Raw genomic sequence first — 19422 nt, forward strand, 5'->3', positions numbered from 1 at the left:
TTATTTCTATGCCACGATACGCCTTCCATTTTACCATAGCTAGGCTATTTCTATAGTTTCATCTTCTTGACATTGTGTTAGTATTTATGCTTGTATGTTTGTATTTAAAATCATTTCCCATTTACCTACTTAACTTTACAAGGGAGCCATGCTTCTATCGGATGTTACCACTGGGATCTGTACACAATATGGCAGGCTTGGCATTTATGCCAGAATGGATTTGTCGATGGAGAAAAGGGATAATTAGAGTTTTCAGAAATTTTCACTTTTTTTTCTAACAAAAGTAATCTTGAGGGAACAAGAGAACGTCAATTTAGAGGAAAACAGAAGTTTCAAATACTCAGAGTGGGGGTTGGAGGAATGCCTATGCCATTCTCTCATCTCTCTGTATTTTCTTCATTGGTGATTCCATTGAACTTGGTTTCAACTATCACAGAGGAGTGGGGAGGGGGACCACCTTCCAAAAACGATTCCTTCAACTATCATCTCTTATGTTTCCAACCCCTTTTTCTAGCTCTCCCCAGGACACCTTGTCCAGGAGCTCTCCAAGCTGCTCAAATACAAAAGGTCCACAGAGAAATCTTTCTTGTCCCTCTGTCAGCAATTCTTCCATTCCCAATTACCATTCAGTCTATCTCATCATCATCCTATGAAACAGGCACAAAACAGGTGCTTCTCCCCAGGTCCCATTGTTGCTCATTTCCACTCCTTGTACCTGCCATTTTGGCCCATCTCGGTCTCTTCTCCTGCTCACACCAACTGAAACACTCCTGGAGACCTGGGTTCCCTGATAGGTTCCCTTTTATATTATTTGTTCTAGCCCTTTTCTCCATCTGGAAACCTCTTTCACCATTCTATGATCATATCTTACACATCAACAATTTATTATAATGCCAGTTTCACATAACCTTCCTGATCCATTTTTCCAAAAGCATTTCCTACCTACCTACCCTGACCTCTCCAAGCTCCTATTCTATATCTTTCTTATGGTGCATACTTGTTACTTAACCAAAATTGTATTTGTGAGTATTTACACTGCATATCAGGCACATATGTAGGCACTTTATATTCCTTTTCCCTTAATCCTTTCAGCAGCCCTATCAGACCTGGGAAGGCCCCCAGAGATCTATAGTCAGCTGGTCTTGGGTGCAGTTTAGACATAGGATTTTTAAGTACTCCCTGGGTACTCCAACTTTAGCATGGTTGAGAACCACTGGTTTAACTCCAAACCCATTAGCCAGATATTCTCCAAAAGCAGGTATCACCTTTGAAGCTTTAAAAAACAAGCAAATGCTAGACCCCAGCCCAGTCCAACCCAATTAGAATATCTAAGTGACAGAGCCTGGGAACCCATGTGTTAATAAAGCCTCATAGGGTATTTTGTCACATAACCAGGATGGAGAACCACTTTCTTTATCAGACACTGTATCATCTCCCAGTAGTACAATATTACAAGTAATTATACATGTCTCCTCCCACTGTGTAATTTGTAAACTTTTTGAGGACAAGTTTACCTCTGATTCACTGTGGTCTTCTCCCGGTACCTAGTAAGGTCCCTTGCACATAGTATGTTTGAGAAACTAAAGCACCAATATTATACCCCTTGATGAAGAAAACAAAGATGCCTTATTAAGAAAATAAAGACACCTTTATACAATACTTATTCTCTTTGTATAAGCTTTTTAATCTCTATTACACTGGCCTGGAAAATCAATTAAGTCATTTCAATTCTCTGAACATCATAGTCACATGGCCATACAGTGCCAGAGTAGGATTTGAACCCCAGCCCTTCTGACAATACTCTTTACACTACATGCCAGGTCTTCAAAACATCTACAAAGTGAAAATTCAACTCTCTTTGTGTTTGAATATGTGCTGTCAGACATGTTTCTAAAATTTGAACATAGCTGTCACATGGGGAAAAAAAACTATCTGCATTATGAAGTCGATTTGGAAAAATGCATTAATTTAAGCCCAAAAACCAAGTGTGGATCTAAATAGATACTCCTTTCTTCTCATCAATCTCAACCTCCCTTACCACCAGAGGTACCTACATATAGACAAACATATCCTCTGACTGTTCTTTGACATTTCCTGACTGTTTAATTACTACATTCGTTATTTCATTACTTTATCTTTTTTTTTAACTTTTTTTTTTAATGTTTATTTATTTTTGAAGGAGAGACAGAGCATGAATGGGGGAAGGGCAGAGAGAGAAGGAAACAGAATCCGAAGCAGGCTCCAGACTCTGAGCCATCAGCACAGAGCCCGATGTAGGGCTTGAACTCATGAGTCACAAGATCATGACCTGAGCCAAAGTAGGACATTTAACCGAGCCACCCAGGTGCCCCTATTTTCTCTTCACCTTAGTTTTTACTGCTTCTCAAAGACTTTTCAAATAACCAGAGCTTCTGGTTAGAAATGAAAACTTTTTTGTTTTTAATTTTTTAATGTTTTATTTATTTTTGAGAAAGAGAGCGAGACACACACACAGTGTCAGTGGGGGGTGGGGGGAAGAAGACATAGAATCTGAAGCAGGCTCCAGGCTCTGAGCTGTCAGCACAGAGCCTGATGCAGGACTTGAACTCACAAACCATGAGATCATGACCTGAACCGAAGTTGGAGGCTTAACTGACTGAGCTACCCAGGTGCCCCAAATGAAATCTTTTTAAAGGTTCATATACAGTTTACTTGAAGTAGTGAGTTGGCATCTGGTATTAACTTGTAACATTTCATTCAATATGAATATGAACACAGAAATCATATAGGCATAACAAAGTTGAAATGACACTCCAACAAGACCTAAAAAACCTGAATTCCAGGCTTTTGCAATTTCTGAGTTAGGTGAATCTGGGTAGGAAATGAACTTTCTAGAAACCTCTTTTCCACTAAAACAAAAAAGAAAAAGAAAAAGGAAAAGGAGAAGGACCTAAGATAGACTCTCCCAAAATTTCTTTCAAACATGAAATTTTATGATCTCTTAAAATAAGAAGAATTCATTTATTAGACTTTTGGTCAAGATTAAATTAGTAATCAGGCCTCACCCTTATGATTCAGCTGATATTTTAAAAAGCAAACAGAATTATAATGAAATTTGGACACTTCTTTGCAATTTAGAAAGTGTTCACCTCCCTTATCACCTTTCACTTTCATAACCTAACTGCAGAATATGATTATCCCCATTTTACAGAAAAGAAAATCGAGATGCAGAGAGGTTGAGCGACTCGTCCTGGGTAACAAAATCAGAAAATGGCAAATCTAGACCCCTATTGGACCCAACTCTGGACCCCATTCATCCCCTCAATGGCCACAGGCAAAGCTGGAGATGGGGGTAAATCTGACATACAGACAGCTCCCCGCAGTAGCCTCTCTGCCTTCTCAAAATGCTTTCTAGCCCAGAAGCCCATAAATTGCTTTGGAATAGAATACCAAGTGGGGATTTATTTATCATATCATTTCTGAATGAGTATTTTCTTGAGCATTTATAGATCTGTTTTTCCAAGAAGCTGAGAGTTCCTGATAAAACAAGACAGATAATGATAAATGAGCATCTACGTAAGCCTAGCTGGGAGGAGGACCAGGGCCTGTTAACACCCCTCCTGTGAAGTTGATCCCATTTCTTTTAGCTATTTCTTTATTAGTTAATGAGGTCTTACAAAAATGTGTGTCTGTGATGGTGTTTTAGCATCCGTGCCTCTAGGAACATTTTCAAATATTCATAAAGTAGCTCGTCTGACCAAAGCTTAAAGCAAAGGTGCATTAAGTATGAATTTAGTCAACTTCAAATGTGGGTGGTCAAAAAGCTGCTCCTGAAATACCCTAAATAATCCTCCTCGTTGGTGTTTCCAGATCTGCAGCTCTGGGTGCAAATGTAAAGGGAACAGGGAAAGAGGTATTCTTTAGGACACCAGGACTCCGAAGAGCAGCCCCATAAGCTTTGATCCTGCCTCTTGACTGACAGCGGTGTGGCTTGCTTTTGGAAAACTGAATAACTTGAGGGAAACAAAAACAAAATGAAAAAGGAATTACCAGTCAAGCCCCTGCAAAGGAGAGCAGGCATTAGATCCTACTGTTCCTGGGAGGCCAGAGATCTACTTCCCACTTCAGTTCCTTATGGCAAAGAGGGAAGCCAACAATCTCAAAAGATGGTTTGATGGTCAATGATGCATTTTTGGAGAGGCAAACCAAAGGGAGAACTTGGTTAGCTACTAAACCGACCACCCTGGTACAGTGAATCACAGTGATTACATCTACAACCTAGTTTTGGAGGCCCACCCACACTGTAGCACCATCCTAGGAACATAGAGTACACACACACACACACACACACACACACACACACGCGTGTGTGCACATGCCTCCGACACCCTCCTCCCCCCACCACCCCACACAACTTCCATCATCACAAAATACACAAATCCTTTTTACTTTCCATACTTTTATGATTTATGTTTCCTCAAAACATCGCTTAAAGAAGTTGACATTATGGCTGTCCTATGTGTAGTTTATAAGCAAAGCAACTTTTAAAAGGACGTCTGTAAAAATACTGTTTAAAATGTGTGACAAAGACGAACCACTTTCATTTGGTTCTAGATGGCTTGGACTATCTAGAGTATACTTTGGCTAAGAAACCAAAAATGACAGCCCAACATTCTCCCTCCTGTGTCTGCACAAGTAACCAAACAAGCCACCAAAATGGTGCAAATTTCCTGATCCTGCTTTAGAACGAGCTCAAGGAACAAATGATAGGCCAAAGTCCTCTGATCTCCATCCCCATAGAGCACTAAATCACAGCATTACTGGTAACTCAGTGATTTCTAACATGGAATATCTATGCTCTAAAAGGCCCATTCATGTCATGGTCACTAAGACTTGCTCATTGGAGGCTTTGGCCTTTTTGCAATATCAAACCCCCCCAGCAAAGGAAAGCTATGAGCCATACTTCTGAAAGGAGATGGTCCTTGTAATCCACTCAGTACAGATCTGGAGACAGACAAACATCATCCATTAACAAGTGCTGATAATGCAAACATTTCTTTTTGCAGCTCATTGCTCAACTTTCTGGTCATTTTAACTGGTTATATGCTTCCTCTAAATGTAAAGAGAGACAGAGAGATAGAGATAGAGAGAGAGAGAGAAGGAGGAGGAGAAGAAGAATAAAGGGAAAGAAAAAGTCCTGAAAATAGAATTGCACAATAATAATGCCGCACTGAGAAAAGCTCAGCATATATTATTTCTCTTTTGTCCCTGCCTTGAGGACATCAAGGGCACTTTAACAGCCATTATGATTACAGAAGATACACGCTAATGTTGGTTGTTCCAGATGTAATTTTGCATTTCTTGCAAGAAATACTGTCACATCCCAGATGTAAATTTGACTGTGTTGTGTACTTAATGTTCTATTACAGGTGATTCACATAACAGGCCGGCTACGACTGAGGGTGTCACTATCCCACGGGAGGACCGTTCCCAGCCAAATCATGGGTCTTGTGGTTGTGGCTCATGCCCTGCCTCCCCCTACGATCAATGAAGTCAGAATTGACTGCCATATGTTCGTCACTCGAGTAAATATGGACCTCAATATCATTTACTGTGAAAATAGGTACTTTGTTTTTGTTTTCATTTCCTCTGTTGTGTGTTACACATTGGTGAAGGTTGGTGTTTTCAGCAGTCTGAAGGATTTTACTCTCCCAGTGAGGCTCATTATAAATCCTGATCTTATTTTTAATGGCTGCTTGGACTGACACCAAACATGCTTTTTATTCAAAATTTACATTGCCGTCCTGATTTACATTAGGGACAACAATGGAATGAATTGGGACACCCAGACAGCCATATGCTATAATTAAGACCCATTTTGGCCGAGAACCCAAGGAGAGAGCAGGGCTGAGACGTTTGGCAGAATTATGCATTGAAAGGTATCTCCTGATGTCTCAGCCAGACCCACTTCCTGACTACTGTAAGGGCCCAGCCTCACGATGGACAGTGTTCATACAGGCATTCAGCACACTGTCTTACTGCCTGCCTGGCTGCTATAACACATTACTATCTGGGGGACTTCAACAACAGGCACTTATTTCTCACAGTTCTGGAGACTGGGAAGCCCAAGACCAAGGTACAAGCTGGGGCTGCTGGGTGGCTCAGTCGGTTGAGCATCCGACTCTTGATTTCAGTTCAGGTCATGATCCCAGGGTCGTGGGTCCCCATGTTGGGCTCCTCGCTGAGCATGGAGCCTGCTTAAGATTCTCTCTCTCCCTTGGCTCCTCTCCCCTGCTCCAGCCACACTCTCTTACAGGAAAAAAAAAAAAAGTTTTTTTTTTAAAAGGTACAAGCTAATTAGGTTCAGGTGAGAGCCCACTTCCTGGTTTGTAGGTAGCGGATGTCTTGCTGCGTCTTCACAAAGGACCGAGAACACTCTGGTCCCTTCCTCTCCTTAGGAGGACATTAATCCCATCATGGGGGCTCTATCCCCATGACCTCCTCTAAACCTAATTACCTCCCAAAGGCCCCACCGTCTCATACTATCACATTGGGTAAAAAGGCTTCAATATATACATTCGGTGGTAGGAGGGACACATTCAGGCCACAACACATGTAGAGGAAAAAATGAGAATTTGAGGCCCACAGAGGAAAAAGGGTGAGAATTTTTCAAAACTATTAAATAAAACATTGTAATCCTGAGGATTTTGTTTTTATAAATTAAAAAAAAAAAAAAAAAGACTCATCGTATAAATGATTTGGCAGTCCTTCCTTACCACTGAGCTGGGATAAAAGGACTTTTTAGCCTCTGGTTGAAAAGTTCACTTTTTCCATTAAGCACAAAGCAAGGGACAAGGAAATGGGACAGTGCCCCCTCAGACCTTTCACCTAGAAGTCACAAGCCCATCATGAGACTGATTTGAGGAAGAGAGAATCACGGGGCCCAGGGAGAAAAGTGAAGAGGAACCCCGCATGTATCAGCCATGAGAAGGAAGCTTTAGTGATACCATCCATCTGCTGGTGCCACCGAGAGAGTTACTGAGGCCATTTTGAGAGGGTGCTTTTGTCGCACAGACTATTGTCAGGCATAAAGGCAGTGTATATTCACTGAGCCCTGTTAGTGCTTTCAGAGGGGAAATAAGAGCAGAATGGTCAAGCGGCTTGCATAATTGACCTCTCCAGGGCCTCACCAAGAGGAAGACAGACGGCACCTGCATTCAGTTCCACTGGGAAGCACTGAAGATGTGGAGACCAAGTTAGATATGCCTACCATTTCCGGTCAGGATTTGATTCAGAGGAAAGAATTCACGGGGGGAAAAAGACACCCACCTGAGCTATTAGTGTTCGCTGGGTTAGAAGATACCGTGAACCCGTCACTATTATTTAATGAGTAACTCTAACTCTGTTTTTCAAGTTTTGTTGGCATTTGTTAACATTTTTATCATTGTGACTGCATACTTGGCTATGTGAAAGGTCTTCCGGAATGGCCAAAGACTATCAGGAAAGACGGTTAGCCAAAATGATCGGCTAAGGTTCGCAAGTAATAATGAAGGTAGTTAATGTTTATTGAACACTAACTCCACACTCGGCAATGTGCAAAGCTCATTGGGTACACCATCTCACTTAAGCTTCAGGGCGCTTCTGGAAGATGGGTGTTGCCACTGTCTTCATCAACCTCAGGCAGTTTCAGTTTAGAGAGAAAGGTCAAATGGTATGCCCAATGTCACAATTTGAACCCAAAGGTGGCAGATTTAAAAAAAAAAAAAAAAAAAAAAAAGGAGAAAGAAGGAAAAAGAAAAAAAAAAAAAGACATTTAGCTCCTTGTGGGCCTTCCTGTATCCCTTGTCACTTTTTTTTTTTTTTTTTTTTTTTTTTTTACAGAAGTCAGGCTGAGTGGTAAGGAATCAATCAGACTAACCACTGAAGGGGACCTTTCATATCTACCCATCCATTACAGAACACGATTATAGCCCACAAAGCTGTTTATTCTGATTAAAAATATAGAATGCTGGAGATGGGGATCCAACCCAGGGAGGCAGATACAAAGTCCGATGACCTATGGCTTTGCTTCTTTGAAAACATATGTCGGCTCCCTTGATTTAGATTTACTACCACCACCCTCTCCAAAAAAACAGAGCCTCATCTTATTTACCTGCTCCCGGTGATTGCCCTATCCCAAAGCCCTCACTTAATTTTCATTCCTGTGATCACAGATTGATTAATTCTGCTTCATGGACCCGAGTGCCTTATGGTACCACTCCAGTAATTGAGATCATTTTCTGTGACCCACTTTAAGCTTTCTTTCTTCCCTTTAAAAAAAAAAAAAAGAAAAGAAAAAAAAAATTTTTTCCACAACCCCTTATTAGCCAATACAATATAGTATTACTTCCCAACTGAAAATGATACACGTTATTTTAAAAAGACCTGTGTTAAAGGTAATTGCTTATCTGAGGAAAAGGCCTACCCTATATTCCAGGCACTGTGCTGTGTTCATTTCATTTCGTTCATTCATCCCCTCCCCAACCACTTCAGTTGTTTTTACAGATCAGGAAACTGAGGCTCACAGTACCAAGGGCCATTAGGATTCTAATCCTGATATAGGTCATCAGACTGGTCTGGGGCTTTCTACGTGTGTATTAAGAGGTCTCTGAACACTGAGCTGGTCACATTCGCCACGGTAAAGGGCTCTGGTTCTCAAGGATTTCATTCAAATAAACAGTAAACTAGAGAATGTCTTCCCGAAAGTATGACTGGCTTTTTCTTGGGTGGGGGTGGGGGGGGGGAGAGGGGGAAGGTTATTGTTTAATTAGGGAATCGCTAACTAGAAACGCAAGCCCTGTGCCCTCCCTCTCTGATGCTTGTTTGGTTTCAGTGCCGATTTTTCCCTCTGCAAACCATTCTCCTCTGCATTCCTTAGCGCAGCCGCAGGCAAAGCCAACATCTAATGTTTTCAGGGAGCTGGCAAATTTCAGAAACGCCAATGAGGGCCTTTTAATGACATCTTTGTTCACTCATTTGCAGAAAGGGGGTGTAAACTGTGCTTGGAAAGCAGCTAATGGTTTTAGGAAAACACCAACTACTCTGTTTTGTACCAGAAAACCATGGGGTTCTGAAAAAAACATTCTTTATATTGCCCCGCTTAGTCTCATCTTACCAAGAATTCTTGTTTGGCCAAAAATATTATTTAATGTTTAATATTAGACACTGAGAAGTTCACTCACTGGTAGCGTATTTTAATCATATTCCACATTATGCTGTTTTTGTTTTGTTCCTTCTTTCCCAGCCCTCGGGGTCAGACTGAACTCTCCACCAGTGATCTCATAGGTTTCTTAAATATGTCATTTCTAAAGCCTCACTTCCTATTTGGATACATTGTAAGCCATAAACCAGAAAAAGCACAGGGACAGTGAAGAACATACATTAAACAAAAGATAGATTCTGTTTTGGACTGACCAAAACCAGCCTGTACCCGGACAGGGAGGAGGATAATAAACATTTTGACGTCTTTGTGTAAATCAGGCAGATTCCTCCAACATGTTTTCCAATTTCTGTTCCATTTTTCTGTGCTCCCGCCCGAGGACATTGACGTCTGGACAATCAATGACACAGGCTTACACACACGTACTGTCGAGCACAAGCCTGGAAGAGCTGCTGAAATGGTTTAAAAGTTTCTGTGTGGAATCCACCACAAAGTACCAGTTAAAAGGGCCAGGAGTGAAAGCAGAGCTCCCAAATGACTAAGACTAAAAAAGATAATACCCCCAGGCATCTGTATGTCTCAGCATTTAAATTATATCCCTTGAATGCCAATTTGGACTTTGTGCCAAGAAGCAGCTGAAGCCCTTTTTCATGGAAATACCCAATAGAAGACCAATCTGTTTAAATGAAAGGTGTCTCTAATCATTCCGTATAAACATAACATGTTTTTATTTTATTATGTAACCTTGAATTATCTTGGCTTCTAATAAGGATCTTGTATTGTTACTGATTCTCAATAATTTCACGGAATTATGTTGTCTAAATGTGTATTCTGATGCCAAAAAAAAAAAGAAAAAAAAAAAGAAAAACCTGTCTCATTATTTAAACACAGTTGCTTCATCTGGTACATTTCCTACTTTTGAAAAAGTCTGTTGTCCATTAAAGAAATAATCTTGTCTGTGATGGGTTTTCCCTCCAAGTTCCATGTCCTCGTGGGTACCCGCAGTATAATGAAAACTGTAAGTAGATGTATTTCTAAGTCATTGAACAATTTCTGTACTTCCCCCTTTCTGAATTCCAGCCTATTTTCTTCTCTTTGCAGGATTAGCGATTATATGGATCTGACCCCTGTAGACATTGTAGGGAAGAGATGCTACCATTTCATCCATGCCGAAGACGTCGAGGGCATCAGGCACAGTCACTTGGACCGTAAGTACCTCCTGTGTGAGGGAACAGCCTGGCTGGCATCATCCCTCTCCGATGCTTGTTTGGTTTCAGTGCCGATTTTTCCCTTCGTGTCTCCTGTGTGCATTTGAGATGACTGTCAGCACACAGTGAGAAAAAGTGAGACCTACATCACTTCCACCTGTGTTGGAATTAGATTGAAAGCTGGACCTCAGGCCTAGAGAAATTGCTGGATGTTTAGGCCCTCTCACAGGATTTTGTGTTCTCTTGTGCTCTCTCTCCCATAAAGCCATGGGAAAACCTTTGTCGTAAGTGCTTTCTTGACCCTTTCATTTTCTAGAGAGCAAGTTCCACTCTGAAATGTGTGGTCTCTGTTTCAAGAGATACAAGGGAGAAGACAAGTTCAAATAGACCAGAGACTTTAACAATTCCTACTTGACTAACCACAAAACTGAGGCCCAGGGGAGCTGGGACACAGTGGCAGAGCACGTCGTGTGGATACAGCAGCTCTCAAGGCAGTGTCTTTTCACTGTATTTCTGGACAGAGGGTTATTCAGAGGAAAACTTACCTCCGTCTCCCAACTCCCAGGAGAGGGAAACTCATCTCAGCTGTTTGAGTCTGGTTCCCAGCTCCTGACTCACAAGCTGATATCCAAGGTACCTTTTCTGGCATTGGAAGAAAGAAGGACCCATGGTGTTCTGGCCAGGTCCAAGCAGAAACTCCCACACCGGGTCCCATGCAGCTTTTCCTCATCACACTCAGCCGGGCCATTTACACCGTGTGTTGAGGGCCTCGGACAATCCCATGAAGCAGAAGGCACTAGACTACTGAACCTCTTAGCAAGAGGCTGCCCCTTTTCCCACAAGAGGTCCTTTTTATGACCAATCAGTAGAGTCTTCCTAAAAGATGAGGGGCCAACCAGCTCATCTTCCTAGAATGTTCTAAACCCAGTTTTGAACTCTGGTTTTAAATACAGGCAAGGGGCCACCAATGAAATACTACAGCGGGATGGTCAAGGTTTTATGTAGAAATGCTAGCCGGGTGGCCTTTGTAATTCACTTCCTCCCCCACCCCCTTTCTTGCCATGGTTGAGGAGAGCTGGCTCAGGTCTGTCCTGCCCTTTGCTGTTGTTTGCTCATTTTAAACTCGCATCTTCAAAAGCATAATGGCAAGACAGTAAGCCCGCCAAAGTCTCGAAGTGTGAGCATCTTGTGCTGCCTTTTAACCGTGCATTAGCAACACTGATGTGGGACCAAGTTCAGTGTCAAATTTTGTATACATCACGTCTCTGGGAAAAGCCTGCCTGCAAGGCTGCTCTCCAGCAGATTCTACTCCCAACACTGAATGCGTGCCTTGGTATTACACACCAGGGATTTGGGGAACACACTTGTTGCTAAGAATGAATGGGTGTTGTGCATCGCAGAAGCAGATGGCTCTTCAATTAATTGGGGGAAAAAAATGATGCTGCTTCCTGAAAAGAAACATCAGGTTCTTTGTAGCTGGGAATTTAGAGAAAATGGAGAAAAATCAGGATCTTTGGAGGAGGCTATAGATATATTTTTGGACTGATATATGCCAGAGATCCAGACTTTAAAAATGAATATACTGTTTTTAGGACACTGTCATGCACCATGCGTGTGGGGGGTGAAGGGCGCTTTTTCATTTTGGAATCTTAATTGAGGTCTAACTTCAGAAACCTGATGCTGACAAAAAAGAACTATGTCATCCTCAGTTATTATTTGGAAAACGTCATGCTATCTCTCTGGGATTTGATTTACAGCTTGAAGAAACACAATTCCTCAGGAACAGTGAGCTAGGGCAATTCATTTCTTCCCATGAAGCAGAGGTCTCCAACAAATATGTTTGATGCCATTCTTTTCCAATCTACTTTTATCTCATTTTCAGTAACCAGAATAATTTGCGAGTGCTGAAAATAAACAACTCCACCATTCACTATTGTACCAGTCTCCTAATTTTTCTGGTATCTTGCCAACTAATAAACAGAGAAGGTATGCTTTTAAATTCTGTGATTTTTTTCATTACTTGATATTGACATACTGGCTATTGCTTTATGATTTAGCCTACTAACAATGATTGAGTTCACTCTTTCAACTCATACACACGACTTCTAATTTTAAGTTCTTTTAATAACCTCAAACACATGAAAAACAAATAAAATGAGCTGATAATTCCACACAGTAAAATACACTTCACATATTTAGCTATCATGCTGTGGAATAACTCCACAATGTCAAGTAGCACACAATTAGTAAAACTGTAGGGGGAGGAAAAGGAGTGTTTTGATCCTGAAGAATTTTGATCCTAATCAGATTGAAATTTCAACGTTCTTGTAGTGCTTAATATCTTCAATCACACACACACACACACACACACACACACACACACACAAATCAAACTGATGCCAATGTCAGGTTTTGCATTCTGTGACTGAAATAAAATGCTAAAATATACAAATGCATCTCGCTTTGTACAATAAACATTAACATCATTATAAAGTAAGATTGAGTCTAAAATTGTGTGATGGAATGTCTGATGTTTACCTAATTCTCAAACCAAAGCCAGCCCAGTAACAAAATGACAGAGCATGTAATAAGTCTTGGTTGTGTAAACATTGGAAGAAAAGGCAAAATGCCAATGCAGTATCCTGCTCGTCCAAAGCCCTAGGCTATTACTGAAGGATGCCTCAACTGTACCTTCTTGGCAGGAGAAGGTCATGGTGACAGAGAATCGGCTCAGGAATAAGATAGAATTCTAAAACAAAGGGGTGGTTAAAAAATAAACTACATTAACTATTTAGCTTTTCTTCCTAGAGCTATTGGCACAATTCCTGTTTCTGTGCATGAAAGGCAGGTTTTAGCCATCTGATATTTCTGATAGTTTGATATCTGTCTTACACTCCGGTTTACAGATAAAACTTTAAAATAAAAGACTCAATAGTCTTTGAGAACTCAGAATGCTATTTTTATCACTTATATCTTTCTCCTAGCTTAGGCATCTGTAAATCCATAGATGAACTTGTCTCTAGAATAAGAAAAGTAGAGGGGAATCTCAGCTCCATCAGGAATTGACAACTTTCATCAGTTGAACCAAGAACTCCGGACCACTCACTCTCCCACCAAGTTAACATGAGTGGCCCGATAGTTCACACTAGCTTCCAACATAAACAATCAGTAAGAATCGTATTATCCTTACCAACATGGTGGGTGAGTGAAATCCTACTGGGATTCTAAAACCAAAGAGGTTGTAGGCCCTCTTCTTTCACACTGTAACCAAAGACCCCTCTGATTTGTTTTCCTTACGCCACCTTACTGGAGTCATTGAACCCAATTTCACTGATTCTCCAGGCCAAATTGACCAAATCACCATTCCACGGTTTGAATTTTAAACTACTCATATAAGCGATTATTTGAGCATCTTTGCCTATCACACTCTCCACTTCTCCATTGCTCAGGAGGTATTGGCCTGAAGATGACCAGTCAGGTCTCCCTGGAGTCCCAGATCCCGGTTAGCTAGTGCAGCCATCTACTACTCTCGCCCTGCCTTTAGCCCAAAATAGAAGGGCAAACCACAAATGCTAAACCGAACAGAGAAACATGTTTTGCATCTCTCTTTCGTCCCTTTTAGTCCAGCCTTCTGTCTATAGAAGTTGCTGAATTTGTCTTGAGATACCCCTAGGGTTCTTTCCAGGTCAAATCAGCAATGTTTCTAAAACCTGGAAAGAGTGGCAGAGAGAAACTTCCCTTTACAATGTCGTGCTCCACTAGCAAGGCTCAGGGCTCTGCAGCCGTGGGACTTTAGAGAAAAGGAGCCAGAAAGTATAGAACTGGTAGCAGTTTTCCCTTCCTAGAACCTTAACCAGGATGAAGAAACTCTGTAAGAGTTATTTCACAAAGAAAGAAGGACTTCTGCCTTGTCTACAAGATCTCGTAGAATTACAAAAGGATGGGCTGCCCAATATATTTGGAGGATGTTAAAAAAGAAAAAAAAATACAGTAGCCTAAGCATTTATTTCTCAATTACAAAATTTTATCCTTCTTAACAAAAGTAATACACAGCTACCTGGCATAATGCAATGCATGCTGTTTTGCATCAATAACCCCTACGCTTCCCTCCTGAAGGCGTCTCATCGCCAAATGCAAGCCGACTGCTTAATGCAGGACTAATTAGTATATCCCCTTCCAGTCTGCAGGCCCTCCATTGTAATTCCTTCCCAGCTCATTTTTTTCCACAACCGAGCATCAATCAAAGTAAGTGCCCTGCCTGCCTTGGAAACACAAGATGTCCTCCATGCATTTGTCATCTGCCACGCAAACAAAGGGGGAATTTAATTGTTGATTTGGGTATGCAGCCATTGCACACAGTAAAGGAAGCTGCAATGAAGGGAGAAAGGAAGGCACAAAGTTTGGTGGGTGGGCCGAGTGCAAATAGCACAGGGGACTTTTTTTTCTATCTTTCGATCTTAGCCTTTTTCGAGGCTGGGCCTTCAGGGATTTAGCTGCAACCTGATCATTGGTTGGACTTTTTCCCAAAGCAAATGAGTTTTTCCTCTTCTTCCGTATGAATATGGAAATGCCCATGAAAAGAAATACATGTAATAGCTACCGTGTCAGACTTTTTTCAGAAGCCAAGTCAGCCCACGTCGTGTGCCTGTCCATTAACCAAAAAAGATGCTCACATGGAGAAGAAATAAAGTCAGGTTTTTATGTAGAAGTGAATTGCCAGTATTATTTTATGTCTTTTTATTTTTTTTCTTTTTGAGGAAGTATGGATTTTGGCTTTTCCAGTCTAAAGGCAGGCAGAGAACAGAGATCAGCAAGGGCCTAACTATCAGCTGAGTGTCCTTGGTCCCCTGCGTTTATAGAAATACAGAATTTCAGGCCTACCCCCAGCTAACTGAATCCTCATCTGCAGTGAGCAAGATCCCCAGTGGACTCCCATTCAGGTTAACGTTTGAGAAGGATGGACTATACTAGCATTTAGAAGGCATTCTTGTCTTACATGAAGTAAATACAAATTGACTAACAATCTTAATGGCTTCATTTTCCTCTTCAGTTGGCTGAATCTTGTGAATAACAGTAAAATAGAAGTAGGGAATTGGCTACCGAGGGTATCTCGGTCAGTGCTCAAATGAAACAAGTATGTGATTACTTGATAAAGAGAAGGACTTCTTTACAAAGATGTCAGGTATTAGCCTTCTCCACTGATATTTAAGAGAGTATAAATGGAAGTAATCGTCAACATGTAAGCAAAAGGAGGTCTTCAGTTTTTTCCCCAGGTTAACATTTTTTCCATGTGCTTGTTGCACATGTGAATACAAAAATTTTCCCTGTTCAAGTTCATCTAAAATCTCTGAGTACTTACTGTATAGCTTTGTGGTATTGCAGTAAGGTTTCAAAAATAACTAAGATGTGGTCTCTACCTTCAGGGAGCTTACATACTAGTAGGGACCATAGCATGAAAACAACCAATTTTGGAAAGGTGGCGTAAAATGAGGACTATTGAGATGTATATTTTTTTATCTTATTTTAATGTTTGTTTATTTTTGAGAGAGAGACAAAGAGGGAGAGACAGAGCATGAGTGGGGGAGGGGCAGAGAGAGGGGAAGACACAGAATCTGAAGCAGGCTCCAGGCACTGAGCTGTCAACACAGAGCCTGACGCATGGCTTGAACCCACGAACCGTGAGATCATGATAGTCGAAGTCGAAGTTGGACACTCAACCGACTGAGCCACCCAGGCACTCCTATTGAGATGTATAAACAAAACACTGAAACCCCAGAGATGGGGGGGCAGGAAGGGAGGACGAGAAGTTCCAGAGGTAGCATATCTTCCCTGGAACTTCAAAGAAGATGGCAAGAAGCCAAGGTGGCAGATGGGCAGAGGTGTAGGGTCAGGGACACTCCAGAGCATAGAAAAGGACACAGAATGGCTTGCCTGGGTGGCTCAGTCAGTTAGGCACCCAACTTCAGCTCAGGTCATGATCTCATGGTTCATGGGATCGAGCCCCGCATCAGGCTCTGTGGTGACAGCTTGGAGCCTGGAGCCTGCTTTGGCATCTGTGACTCCCTTTCTCTCTCTGTCCCCTTCCCAGCTCATACTCTGTCTCTGTCTCACAAAAAATAAATAAACGTTAAAAAAAAAGAAAGAAAAGGACACAGAATGATACCACACACGATCTTTCCTCTCTGCCCAGGAAGTAAGCCAGAACTTCAATTGGACTCATCTATTCTAATGAAATCCTAACATGGATCCTTGGGCTTTTCCTTATTACTATTTCAATTAGTAGCTGCTTTTATTATCATAAAAGGAAACACGTGATATTTGAGAGAAAATGACCCATTGCTCTTATAAAACACATTCAGAAAAAAAAAACTTCTAAAACATCCATTTTAACCTAAATCAACCTAAATAAGATGAATTCCATTACTTCTTGTACTTTATACAAAATGAAGAACAAGATGCCATTATAAGTTTTAATTATTTTACATTTTTTAATGTTTGTTTTTTGAGAGAGAGGGGGGTGTGGGTACACAAGAGGTGGGGGGAGAGAGAGAGAGAGAGAGAGAGAGAGAGAGAGAGAGAGAATGTGAAACGGGCTCAAGGACTATGAGATCATAACCTGAGCCAAAGTTGAATGCTTAACCAACTGAGCCACCCAAGCACCACCCAGGTGCCCCCTCCCCCCCCCACCCCCCATTATATGTGTTATAACTACTTTCCTTAAAACGTTGATCTAATGATACCTTGACTATCTCAGAAAACCTCAAACTTTTCCTTGTTGAACACAAATGAGTGACATAAGGATTTAATTTGTGTAAGTGTTTAGCATACAATGGTTTTTACATTGGGGCACCTGGGTGGCTCACTCGGTTGAACGCCAGACTTCAGCTCAGGTCATGATCTCACAGTTTGTGGGTTCGAGCCCCACGTCGGGCTCTGTGCTGACAGCTCAGAGCCTGGAGCCTGCTTCGGATTCTGTGTCTCCCTCTCTCTCTGCCCCTCCCCTGCTTGCGCTCTGTCTCTCTCTTTCTCTCAAAAATAAACATTACAATGGTTTTTACATTAATTTAGTGTTAACTAAGGATCAGGTCATTTGAACCTCTTTATGAACTCCACATCCCCTCTGGCTTCCTAGAATTTTTGGTGGGGCACATCAACTAGAATGTATCCGGTTACAAGTAACAGAAAACCCAGGCAAAAATGATTTCAGCTTTCTCTGTAATCGCCTCAAGTTTCTCTTCATGACCCAAAGACAGCTGTGGCACTACCCATCACCAGTTCCCCACAAGACAATGTCCAAAGTCAGGAAAGGGTCAGTCACTATTTTGTGTTCATTCTTGAAAGAAAATACTCTTAGAGGCCCTCCAGGAGAGAGGAGCCCCCTTATGTCTCATTGTCCAGCATTTCATCAAATGCCCATGCCAGAGTCACCCACCAGATGGAATTGCCATGACTGGTTTAAACAATCAAAGTTTTTCCCCACTGGGACTTGGGAGAGAAGTGGTAGAAAAGCCGTTCAATACGCAACATGATGACTGCTGCAGGAGCTAGAGGAAAGTTGTCGGGAGTAAATCTTACGAGTTCAAAAGGAGCACATTGCTTTCCTTTCTCCCTCTTTCTCTTCTTATTTTACCGATATGAGAAGATGAATGTTAGCTGATCCTGTTGAAATCATTGTTTCATAATCTATGTAAATCAAACCATCGTGCTGTGTGTTTAAACTCACACAGGGATGTACGTCCATTATTTCTAAATAACACTGGGAAAAAAAAAAAAGAATAGCTGTCCAGTGGACAGTCAACGATGCCTGCTACAGGGGAGCATCTGTAACGTTTTCACAACCAAGTATCTCGGTTTCTGAAAATCTACACCACAGGTGAACAAATGAAACTTGTCTGGGCTCCTTTAAATACTCCTGTTTTTACCAAACATTGGTTTCTGTGTACCTATGCCTCACTACTCATCTATCTCTTGTTCAAGATGTTTAGTGCGCTTCGTAAAACAACCCCATCCAGAAACACAGAGTCCACAAGAGACATAAAATAAATCTAAGATCCAACCTCATCCTTTTACCTTTTTTTAGTTCTGCCTACATTCCAGCTTAACCTTGCCAATACTTCATTTTTAAAGGGAGGTAAAAGATTCACCCAGGCCAGGTCAGACCCCCATACCACTTGCCCCAAGAGTGACCACGGTTTTAAGTTTCTTAATGAAAATGCCAAGTATCTGTCTCCCATAGAAAGGCACATTGCGATAAGTCCTTTTTTCAGAATAAAGAAAACTTTCCCATTAATTCCCAAAGAGAGAGACCTCCCTGTGGGTCTTACTGTCTAGCGTTTCACCGTATTCCAAACCTAAACCAATCACTGGTAAGGAAATGGAATTACCGTGACTGAGGCTAAAAGGGGGACAGGGCCAGCACCTAATTTTGCTTACTTTGAGATCCCCCAGTGCCTCGCACAGAGTAGGCACTCAAAGGAGTATTGAGTGAGTGAATAAATCCACCATTTCCTTCATTTCCTAGCTGTAAATTTTTCTTATTTCCATGCTCAAGAGTTCACTGTTTCCCTTTATATAGCAAATCCCCACCAAAAAAAAATTTTAAGTATAAGGGCTAAGAAATACCGTCCCTGACTATTTTAGGTCAAGAAGGGCAGGAATGAGTGGTACAGAAACTCTGGCTGAACTGAAAGCAAGCTTGAAAAAAAATCTGAGATCTCAAATGTCACTCATGCCAACCATCACTTTGATTTTTCCTGTCCTAGAACACAATACCATCAGTGTTTAAAAGGCTTGGTCTCCAATTCAGTACATTATCATGAAGAAAAAGGAGAATTTATTTCTTAAACTTAACAAATTGACACGTCCTAAATCAATGAAAAGTTTTCTCTGCATGATTCAATATTAACAGTTAATAAAAATCTATCAATTGGCAGTGGTATAGGAAAAAACCTCTTCTGAGGTTATAAATCACACAGATAGCAACTCAAGCAGGGCCTGTCATTAGTGTATTAGGGGGAAAATCCATAGATGATGCAT

At 41.4% G+C, this 19422-nt stretch overlaps 1 protein-coding gene and 1 long non-coding RNA gene across 13 annotated transcripts in view; one reads left to right on the plus strand and one right to left on the minus strand.

Annotated features, from left to right (window-relative positions):
* The window catches only part of NPAS3 (neuronal PAS domain protein 3), an 857324-nt gene that overhangs the window by 821769 nt on the left and 16133 nt on the right, over positions 1 to 19422 (plus strand). For all 9 annotated transcript variants that reach the window (XM_058738778.1, XM_058738780.1, XM_058738782.1 and 6 more), the window contains 2 exons: positions 5409 to 5602; positions 10280 to 10386. In XM_058738778.1, coding sequence (XP_058594761.1) covers positions 5409 to 5602; positions 10280 to 10386 — 301 coding nt within the window. The remainder of the gene's footprint in view (positions 1 to 5408; positions 5603 to 10279; positions 10387 to 19422) is intronic.
* The window catches only part of LOC131517076 (uncharacterized), a 216257-nt gene that overhangs the window by 110540 nt on the left and 86295 nt on the right, over positions 1 to 19422 (minus strand). The gene's annotated exons all lie outside the window — the stretch shown is intronic.

The sequence above is a fragment of the Neofelis nebulosa genome, chromosome 7 (genome assembly GCF_028018385.1).
Source record: "Neofelis nebulosa isolate mNeoNeb1 chromosome 7, mNeoNeb1.pri, whole genome shotgun sequence".
Lineage (NCBI taxonomy): Eukaryota > Metazoa > Chordata > Mammalia > Carnivora > Felidae > Neofelis > Neofelis nebulosa.